This window comes from Syngnathus floridae, chromosome 12 (assembly GCF_059516105.1).
Source record: "Syngnathus floridae isolate MCC-2025c chromosome 12, RoL_Sflo_1.0, whole genome shotgun sequence".
Lineage (NCBI taxonomy): Eukaryota > Metazoa > Chordata > Actinopteri > Syngnathiformes > Syngnathidae > Syngnathus > Syngnathus floridae.
In genome coordinates, this window is record NC_142424.1 from 13,378,907 (window position 1) to 13,390,000 (window position 11,094).

Consider the following 11,094-nt stretch of genomic DNA (forward strand, 5'->3'; position numbering starts at 1 on the left):
TGTTGGTATTGCTAACAATGGAAGGCGAGAAGCCTTCGGATCAAAGAATCTAAACAGTCCTTTGTTTCTTTAATGTCAAATTACCGGAGATTTGAAGGTGCCATGAAAAAATTCATAGAAGATTCAAAAGAACATCAGGTATTATGCCATCCACAAATTCTCTTAAGGCGCCTCAACTTGCATTCCTAATGTGTTTTTTTTTTTTTTTTTTTGCTAATGTCATAGAAAGTGGTGAATGATGAATTCAGCATCAACAACACATAAACATCACGGTATTACTGTATGCTTCAATTTGTTGCTAAGTGCAGTTCCTTATGTTTTCCCCAATCGATTATGAGGGACCCAGGCCGTTTTTTTTTCTGCTTTTCGCTTCCCTCACTCTCCCATGCCTATATGCATAGTGGATCCTCTCTCTCGATTCATCACTCAATACACAATTCAGCATTTTACATTTTGAAACAGCGGGGCATACATGTATTTTATTTCACAAAGGGGCCTCAGTACAATGTGCTGTTGATACATATTGACATTGTGAAATTGAGTGCAATGCTAATAATTTTCATCTCTTCCACAGGACACTATTAAAACCGTTCCAAAGTTCTGCTTTCCATTCTGCTTGGATAGGTACACTGACACAACTTTCTGCTTATCTATTTGCCTGTGTGCCAGTCTAATGTATCATTTACACGCCCCTCCAATAGGAAGGATCTCTTCTCAAGGTTTCTCATTTCCCCTAGTAGGAGTTTTGACTTTTTCCTTGCCCTCCTGGGAGTTTAAGATCAGAGGATGTTTGAGAATATTTGTCAATTTTCGCACATGTCCTGAGTGTTGTTAGTCACCTAAATGTTGAACAGAGGCTGAGATGTACCAAAGTTAAACTCCTTGCTTGGCACGCGCAAACATGGCCAATAAAAATTCTTGAATCTTGAATCTTGAACAATGTGGCCAATTGTTTTATTTTTAATGCAGACCATATGGGTTTAACATCACACAAAATAGCTTTGTAACAAAAAGCCAGGTTTTTGGCAAGCAAAAATATTGTTGATATTAATGATTAAAAAAAAAAAAAAAACTCTTTTACCCACTGTTCTTTTAATTAAAAATAATTTCAAGGTTTCCAAGCGTGAACTAGTCTTCTAAGGTTGACATTTTCTATACTCTCAAATATTTTCTTTCTGCAGTGTCAACCAGATGGAACAGAATCAGAATTTCACATTTGTCCTGACTGACATCAACAGTAAACACAGATTTGGGTTTTGTCGGCTCTCCTCAAGCTTACACACCTGCTATTGTATCCTTAGGTAAAGCTCGTAATTTATTTTTGTTTTGTTTTAATCGTTGGATTAATAGTGCAAGTGCATTATTTCCAATTTCATATTGGAGTGAATGCAAAATTAAAGAACCGCTTTCATTGTATAGTCTTGAGCTGTCAAATTTCAAACTTTATTTGTATCCTCCAGCTACCTGCCATGGTTTGATGTGTATTACAAACTGCTAAACATTGTTGCAGATTACACCATAATTGGCCAGGTAAGGAAAATGCATGTATTGTAACTACAAACGTACGTACATACATGCGTACATGCGTACACACGTACATGCGTACATACCAGGGACGTGCGGTCAGAGGAGGCTACGCCTCCCCTGCCATCATGAAAAAGGGAAAAACAAATTCAATTGTTTTTATCATAAAGTCATTCTCCTTTTAATTTCAATAGTTTTGTATCATTTTGAACCAAAATCGCTGAATTTTTATAGTTATTTTAAAACCGAAGACGATTCGCTCAGCGGAGCCAACTTCCTGCCTTGCCTCCTCTGAAGATTGCGTAATCACTCGGCTGCCTATGCTGACAGGCTCTGCAGTTAGACTGAACTGCTGTCTGTCTCTATGTCGCTGTTTAAGTGTTCAAACACTTTGGTTATATTAACAAATTTCCGCAGTTAAGCTGATGTATTGAATATCTAGTGTTTTTTGTCATCTGTCTGTAACGTTTTACATTTCATTTTACAATGGAGGATTACATATCCAAACGATTTTCAAATATGGATTTTCGGTCGAAACCGGAGGTCATCACTAAAGGAAGAGCAACTCCCGAGTTAAAAAGTTTTATTCAGACAAAGGGACTTCGGAACGGAGTGGTACGCACGATCGAAAACAAGTTTTTGATTCCATGTGCTTTATTGAGTGTTTTTATGTGTGAAGACTGCTGATATGAGATTTTAATTAAAATAGTTCAAATTAAATAATAAATAAGCCACACTAGAGCAGCGTTCCCCCACCTTTTTAGTGACACGGTTAGGTGCCGGACAAATTTTACCGGGGGTGTGACGTCAGTGCCTCCCCAGTCATGAACCTCACTGCACGTCACTGGTACATACGTACGTACGTACACATATACATACATACCTATATACATACACACTGTATTGGCCCAAATCTAAGACGACCCTGACTTTAAGAAGACCCCTTCTTTTTCAAGACTCAAGTTTGAGAAAAGAATTTTTGAACACCAAATTTAATTTTTATACAGAAAATAATTACAGTACATCTGAAACAAATGATTATAACAATATATTCGAGGGAAAAAGCAGGTTATTTTACCTCATTCAAATCATGCAAAAACTGTCTATCACATCTTAATATCTGAACATTTAAATATGTAAAGTAAAGTGCAATCACATTTGTAAATGAATGGCTTCTGGTTTTTGAAATGTAAATAAACCTACTGTTTCTCCATTTTCTGTTATCTCTTCTCTTATTTTCTTCTCTTTTCTTTCTTGCTGCTATTTTTTATTTTTCTTCTTCTTGCTACCGCTATTTTTATTTTTATTCTTCGTGACAGGGGTTCGTTTTGGCCTGGGGAATTAAGTTCAGCATTCGCTTTAACAATATCTGGCGGACATCTAGCGTTGAGAATGGGTATAATGTCTAGACCCCGAATGTAAGACGATCCCCGCTTTTTCAGTCTTATTTCAATGCAAAATACACCGTCTTATATTCGGGCCAATACGGTACATACATACGTACGTACATTAGAGAAAAAGACATGTTAAAAGAAAGTGTTGTATTATATTCATTGTAGAATATTCTTAATTTTCATGGATATTTGGTCTTTTGAGTGCTTTAGGAAGCCAATTTCCAGGACCTCCTGATGTCCCTACACAGCCTTTGCATTCCTGAGCCTGGCATCCCTGTTCACCTTGCTATGGTGAGTCACAATTTACTACATTGTTTCATTATTATAATTTCTTTTAAGTTAAGAATAAGCCTGAAAAAGCAAATGTGTAAACCTATCTTGAATATTGGGTATACTCTTCCCCCTCAAAGTTTCCTTGTATTATTTGTTACCCATAAATATGAAAAATGCTTATGAAGTCATTTTGTGATATACGTACTGTATTTCCTGAAAGAAAATGAGTGGTGCTTTATCCAAACTATATGTTGCCCAAAACATTTCCAAAAGTCAGACATTCAATTATAAGCGTATTAATTAGGACTGGCACTTTAACCTGTGAAATGGATTCATTAATTCCATTGCAAATTACCATGCTGTAAAAATGAACTCAATAATGAGTGTCAAATGCACAAACCTTTTAAATTTGGCCCTTGAAATACCCGTAGGCTGCGGTCACTCATCACCTCAGCATTGTGCTGCGTTACTCAGCTCCTCCCCAAGCCGCTTGCGTTTAGATTTTTAGCACTTATTGTAATTTTCGGACTATAAACCGCACCGGACTATAAACGGCACCGGCTAAAATTCGGGGATATTTTACTTTTTTTCTTATATAAGCCGGACTACAAGCCGCACGTACGCACAAGTTATTTACAAAGAAAGACAGTACACAGAAAGCCTTTTTAAAATTTTAATAACGTACCTTAACATGTCTTTCTAAACGCTGCCTGTGACCTGGCAGTAATACCCCAGCAACATGGAAGTAACACAGCACTAATGAATTAAAAAAAACATACCGGTTGTAATGTCTCCGGGTCTCGTTAAATAATAAAAGAAGGATGCCTCGCTTGGATGTGTTGATCGTCTTGTACTTTATTGCCACCCGCGCATTACCAACACCGTTCCCCGTTGTACACCAACCCTCTTTTTGGATCCCCCACACTTCACCACCAGGGGCGCTACACATACATGGCACAGTATATTCAGATCTGCTGTGAACATATCACTCTATTCTTTTTTTTTTGAAACAAGAAACAACTTGAATGCAGTTTTTGAAACAATAGATACACTTGAATGCAGTTTTCCTTATAGATTCTTTACCACTAATTTGTTCGTAGTGATACCTGAAAACAAACCTCTATATTGGGACAACACAGCTTAATATTTTGTGCATAAACCCTGCTCCAATAAAACAGTTTACATGGCATCAAACTTCATTTCCAAACTGAGTTTAAACGTTTTCAGTGCATGCAAAAATTCAAGATTACTCGTAATCACGAATATACGAAGGAGGACGTCGATTGTGTCGCGACGGATATCGTGGAGGTGGTGTATCCTCAGCAGGTACGTCGAGGCTATGGACGGAGTCTGACGGAGCGTTCTGCGACGCGGCATGGATCTTTTTGAAGAAGGATGAGTTCCTTGAGATGGGGTGTCCATCTTTTGTTGCTGTAATCATTGAGCCTTTCATCCTTGATATTTTGTATGGTTCAGTGTTGTAGGGTGTGGTGAGGTTGTTGTGCTTGGGCTGATGGTAAAGCACTGTGTCTTCTGGGGTGAATGTGCTTGGTGCTGCATGACGACATGTGTCAGCGTAGGTTTTCATCTTGCTTTTAGCAGCATGATCCTTTGCTCGGCTGGTCAAAGTAATAAATAAGAGCGATGAATAAATAATAAATAAACAAATATATAAATAAGAGGAGCAAAATGTGCATATAGCAGACAGTCAGAATATAGCGCAAAAGTACAGGACGTTATGCAGGAGGGGGGAGAGAGTTCAGGATCCTAACAGCCTGGAGTATGAAGCTGTTGGTGAGTCTGGTGGTGCGGGAGCGCAGGCTCCCGTACCTCTTCCTAGAGGGCAGAAGATCAAACAAAGAGTGTGTTAGAGATTTGTTCACTCCAACTTATTTTGCAAGAACCACACGGGAGACAAGTAAGTCCTTTTGGACACCTGCAGGTGGAGAGTTCACTCGCTCCAGAATGAAGTCTGAACCCTCGTTCCTGCGAGGGGATATTTATTAAGAGAAACAGAGTGGGGGTTTGGGTAAACTGGCTAAAGCCCTTGTCCTCTAGTCTAAACATGTCAGGGGATGTTTTATGACCTTGTGATAAGGAGGACAAGGTAAGGTATTTATTACCTGTTGCATTCCAACGTAATCCTATGATAAAGATAACCTGGAAAACCCTAACAGAGTGAGCGGGGTGACTCACATCACACACAATCGTGGTCGCCTTGCGGGTGAGATGGGAGGTGTAAATGTCCTTCAGGGAGGGGAGTGAAGCACCATTAATCTTACCTGCTGTGGTCACTATGCGCTGCAGGGCCTTCATGTTGTATTCAGTGCAGCTACCACCCCACACAGCGATACAACTGGAGAGGACGCTCTCAATGGTGCCACGGTAGAATGAGGTCATGATGGCCGGATCTGAGCTGATGGCTGTGGGAATTTTTGTGTAGATCTTTCGTTGGAACAACAGTTCTGCTGGTGAAGCACCTATAGTGCTGTGTGGTGTGGAACGATATTCCCCGAGGAAGGTGTTGAGGTGTTGTTTCCAAGGAATATTCAGTGTTCCTGAGATACGGATGCTCTTGCCTAGTGTGCGCATAAAACGCTCGGCAGTGGCATTAGCTTGAGGCCACAGTGGTGTGATCTTGCGATGATGGAAGCCTAAATAAGTTGCAAACTTTGCAAACTGGTCACCATTAAAAGGGGGGCCATTGTTCGTCTTAAGGACACTTGGAATGCCAAATATGGAAAACACTTTGTCCATGACTGGTATGACTGTGTTAGCAGAAGTTAACAACTTCAACCACTGGGTACCGGGTGTAGTCATCTACAATGACCAACAGATATTCTCCAGAAGTTTTTTTGTTTTTACTATTTTTTACCCCTTTGAAGCCTTGGAGGGTCTGGCAGATTGTGTTTTGAAACACCTCTGCAGCTGATGAAATGCCAAAGTTTAAGCGTTTGTAGCGCCTCAGACCAAGATGAGTGGTGCACGTGGTGATATACCTGCTGTCGGGGTGGAGCTCTAGCTGGTGATAACCTGCTTTCAAGTCCAGCTTAGAAAACACGGTGGCTCTATTCAGTTCATGAATTATGTCATCCACAGTGGGTGTGATGTGACGTTCGCGTTCGATCGCCGTGTCGGCGTGATGCATGTCCATGCCGATTCTCACTTTGTCTGGGTCTTTTGGTTTGGGGGGAGTCACAATGGGAGATACCCATGGTGTGGGACCTGACACCGCTTCAATGATGCCATCTGCTTCTAAGTTCTTTAGCTCTTCCTCTACTTTCTGTCGTACGTGAAATGGTACACGCCTGTGTGGTTGGCATGTAGGCTGTACGTTGAGGTTAATGTGCAGTTTTACCTGAAAGTCTTTCAGTGTGCCAATTCCTTCGAATAGCTCTGGGTGGATGTTGACGAGCTCTTCTGCAATGGTCGTGGCGCTTGGTGAGGGCGACAGGGCGGTGATTATTTTGATCAGTCCAAGCTCCGTGGACGTGTTATAGCTTAGTATAGTTAGTTATTAGTCCCCTTGAATCACGTAGTACAGGCTGTGAGACTGCTTGTCTCCTTTCGTGGCTTGTCCTTTAAATGCACCAACAACAGGAAGAGGAACGTTGGAACGATATGGGAATATTTTTGTTGCAGTCTGTTTGAGCTCTGGGCGAGGCTCTAGTCTCTAATATGTTGTCTGGCTGATGATGTTCGCTGTGGCTCCAGAGTCTATCAAGACTGACATGCTCATATTGTTTAGTTTGATGTTAGTCCGTGGCAGCTTTGTGGTCTTCGTGTATACAACAAACACATGTTCATCATCACTGCTCGATGAGTCTGCCTGGTTGTTGTCACTGGGTGCAGTGCTGGCCACATGATGTACTTTCTGATGTGTGTACTGGTATCGTCTGTTGTCTTTGTGTTGTTTTGTGTCTTTATTTCTGAACATGGAGCGGCATTGTCCTGCAAAATGGTTTTGTTTACCACATGCTCTGCACATTTTTCCTTTGGCGGGGCAGTCTTATTTGTGTGGATACTTACCTCCACAGTTCCTGCACTGGACATTTGGTTTGCTCTATGCTGTGTATTTGTTCTTAGCTGGATGTCTGTACTGAGCTGTCTGATGCACTGCATTCACAGTAGCGACTGCACCTTGCTCCATACCTATATAGCTTGTATTTCGGACAGCTGCAGTGTTCTGCCGTGGTCTAAAAGTTCATTTAACGTTAAGTCAGGCTCTCTCAATGCCTTTCTGCGCAGCCTAGACGACGTGCAGCTTTGAATCAGTTGTGCTTTAATTTCAGAGTCTATGTCAACGAACTCACAGTTCTTTGCAAGCATACGTAGCCGGGTGTGGTACCTATCCAGGTCTTCTCCTGATTGCTGCACTGCTTTTCTGAACATGTATATTTCGTATTGCACATTCTTTTTGGGTGAAAAGTAGTCCGTGAGGGTTTCTTTTGTATCAGGATACTTGTCTGTTGCTGCCGCCATTGAGTCGTAGTAAATGTCATGCACTTGTTCTCCAGCTAAGTGCAACAGCAATGCTTTTAGCCTTGCGTCTCGATTTATGTTAATGGAAGTGGTGTAGTTTTCAAACCTTTGTGTCCACTTTATCCTACGAGGTCCAATGGAGCTCTCTTCGCTCTCGGTGTCAAACGGGACTGTGACACTGCTCGAGAGTGACATGACGGCGTTGTTCCGAGTTAGCTCCGTTAGCCTAGCAACTCACTCAGTGCGTCGTGTCATCCTTCTTCCTCTTTCTGTTTTCTTTTCGAGTCCGACGAACGTTTCTGTCGTCGCGCGGGATGTGCTTCTCCTTGTCGCCAGTGGAATGTCTCTGGGTCCCGTTAAATAAAAGAAGGATGCCTCACTTGGATGTGTTGATCGTCTTGTACTTTATTGCCACCCGCACATTACCAACACTGTTCCCTGTTGTACACCAACCCTCTTTTCGGATCCCCCACACTTCGCCACCAGGGGCACTACACATAGTACATGGCACAGTATAGTCAGATCTGCAGTGAACATTACACCGGTAAAAGTCACTGAGACATGGCGGTAACAGCAGCAACACGGTAGCACAACACTAACAGGGCTTGTTAAAAAAGCAAACCAGTAAAAGTAAAAAAAAAAAAAATAGCTTCGTTGTCTTCATCTTCCTCCTGTGCACTGAAACCATCGGAGTCTTCCTCCTCAGTGTCCGATTGGAATAGCGTTAGATATCCTTCGCCACACACTTTCTCAGTCTCTTTCGTCGTCGCTTTTATGCATTTCTTCTAGCATTTTCCATGATGAGGCTCTGTTCATGCTAATTTTATTCATGCACGAAGCGCTAAATTGATTTAAACTAGCGAGCGACGCGTATAGCTCCAGAGTAGACGTGACCGGGAAATAAAGAAAAGGGTGACGCAACACAATGTCATCAACATCGACTGACTTTAACTTAAAAGCGGCATCATATGCATTTCTTTTTCCCCCCACAATGACGGTTTGTGTATAAAAGCTTCCTTTCACTAATTCCTTGATCTTGTTCTGTCTCTTCTTTGTGTGAATTATACGGCACTATTTGCCTGGCGGATGGACATGCAATCAACACACCATTTCTCGCGCCAGTGACCGTGTCATATATCCCTCTGCCCAGCAAAGCGGTGCCGCACAACAACGGTCCACTGCCTTTTTACGAGTGTATAAAAATGATCAAGTCATCACAAAAATCACGGAAAAAATCCTATATAACCCACACCGGACTATCAGCCGCAGAGTTCAAAATTTGAGAAAAATGTCACGGCTTATAGTCCGAAATTTACGGTACTTAAAATGTGCACTCTCTGCCTGTCAGCCCAGTCTTTGGTAATGTCTGTCCACGAATATGTACTTAATCATAATTAAACATGTTTTGCATCATGGCAGTAGGAAGAAGGCATCATTCACCAGAGTGCAATTTGAAGCTAACATCAGCCAACAAGTCATCAATCAACACACTTGGTCAGTCTACACTGAATTATTTCCAGGGCGAGACTACTTCCGAGTCAATTATTATTAAACCTTCATATACAGTGTTAGGGACACATTACTTTAAAAAGTAATTAGTTACTCACAAGTTTTTAAAAAAGGTAACTGAGTTAGTAACTGAATTACTTTATAATAAAAGTAACTCATTACCAGGGAATGTAACTATTTGTGTTTCAGTTAAAAAGACACAACACATTACATGCACTTTTTACTTTAAACCTCAATGAATTTGAAATAATGTTGATATCGCAACCTTGAAAATGCTACCTTATCATTGGCTGGCTCCTGACTCACCATTTCTGCCTCTTCTCAGATTTTATGTTGTGTGGCTACTGACCGATGTGCTTCGGCACACGTGTTAAAACACAGGAACTAATTGGCTACTATAATGCTGCCTTAGCAAATCGCTCACTGACTTAAGTTAACCCGGAAACTCCTCACTAGCATGAGCAGTGGTCCACTTGGATCACTCTTAGTTTATTCAATCAATTCAGGAAATGGAATTGTAGGCCGGTATTTATTATACATTACGTGTGATATTGGGAAGAAATTGGGAAGAAATTTACTTTAGCCCACTAAAAGTGTCGCACTATACTATACAGTGTATTCTCCTTTTCTTTGCTTAACCTATCTTCAGAGATGCCCTACCATGAAAACAATGTTTATGATTGATTACGTACATATCCGTGGTTATGTATATAAATACCGTATTGGCCCGAATATAAGACGATGGTTTTTGCATTGAAATAAGACTGAGAAAGTGGGGGTCGTCTTTAAAGCGAAGTTACGTCACCGCGCCTTAAGTCTCGCGTGAGTTACCTCAGCTTATCGCGATTCTTGGAGCTTGTGCGCAGCGGTAAGTTAAAGGTTGCAGTTATCGACTGAGTATGTTGCTGTGATCGTGTGCGTCCTTGACACAAAGTGAGTATATACATTTCAATGTTACTCCTGTCCACTGTTGTGCCATTCGTCCGATCGCGCTTTGCTTTGTGTGCGCGCCGTTTGATTGGCAGCTCCGGCATGCTCCTTTATGTAAGTTTGCCTCGCATCGTACGAGTAGCCGTTACACAGCGGCACGGCAATTAATGGTAGCCAGCAAATGTATTTTGTTGTCTCGATGACTTATGTTTGGTGTGTTGCCGAGAGTATTTAATTTATGGTTATTTAGTATAGCGGAACCGTTACGCACAGTTAGTTATGTAATGTGTGCCGTTTACGAGTGTTGTTTGACGTCAGAAGTTGAGCGTTGATTTACGTGCTGTAATTCTGTCTGTTGCAGAACCACACACACACACCGCTTCACACAATACCCTTTTGCCAGTTTGCCTGTATGCCCCTATGAGCCACAGTGCCTGTTACTTTTTTGCCAATAATTCAATAAAGCAATCAAAACTGAACCACATCTTCCCTCCTGTGTTCTGACCGACACCCGGGGGCGAAAAGAGCATCCATCCAAGCCAACCCCCTATACCAGACATGAGCAAACTACGGCCCGCGGGCTACATCCGGCCCACGGGGCCGTTTAATCCGGCCCGCCAAGCCTGAATAAATTGTATTATTAATTATTTTTTGTCATTTTCCCTGCAATGACTGCATTTCCCCAGTAGATGGGGAAACGCCCACCCGCGCATTTACTCCCGGAAGCCGTGTATGAAAGCTCAGTGCACACTCACAAGTGCGTGTACATACTCAGTAGTACGGACCCGGCGCACTCCGCGCTCTATTTCTATCAGTGCCAAATTTAGAGTGTGGGCTGTGACGTCAGCATTCTTGCAATTCGCGCGCTGAGCTTTCAGATACAGTTTTACGCTAACGCCACCCACAAACCTTGCCCTGGAATCCCTCCTTTAAAATGAGTGGCCCAAGGAGAAGAAAGCCGAGTGTTTAAAAAAGAGTGGAC

The 11,094-nt window shown here is 41.9% G+C and overlaps 1 protein-coding gene across 3 annotated transcripts in view; it reads left to right on the top strand.

Moving 5' to 3' along the window:
• dennd1a (DENN/MADD domain containing 1A) overlaps positions 1–11,094 on the top strand; it is a 113,034-nt gene that overhangs the window by 26,245 nt on the left and 75,695 nt on the right. For all 3 annotated transcript variants that reach the window (XM_088392382.1, XM_088392383.1, XM_088392380.1), the window contains 4 exons: positions 575–624; positions 1,182–1,301; positions 1,461–1,530; positions 3,129–3,209. In XM_088392382.1, coding sequence (XP_088248508.1) covers positions 575–624; positions 1,182–1,301; positions 1,461–1,530; positions 3,129–3,209 — 321 coding nt within the window. The remainder of the gene's footprint in view (positions 1–574; positions 625–1,181; positions 1,302–1,460; positions 1,531–3,128; positions 3,210–11,094) is intronic.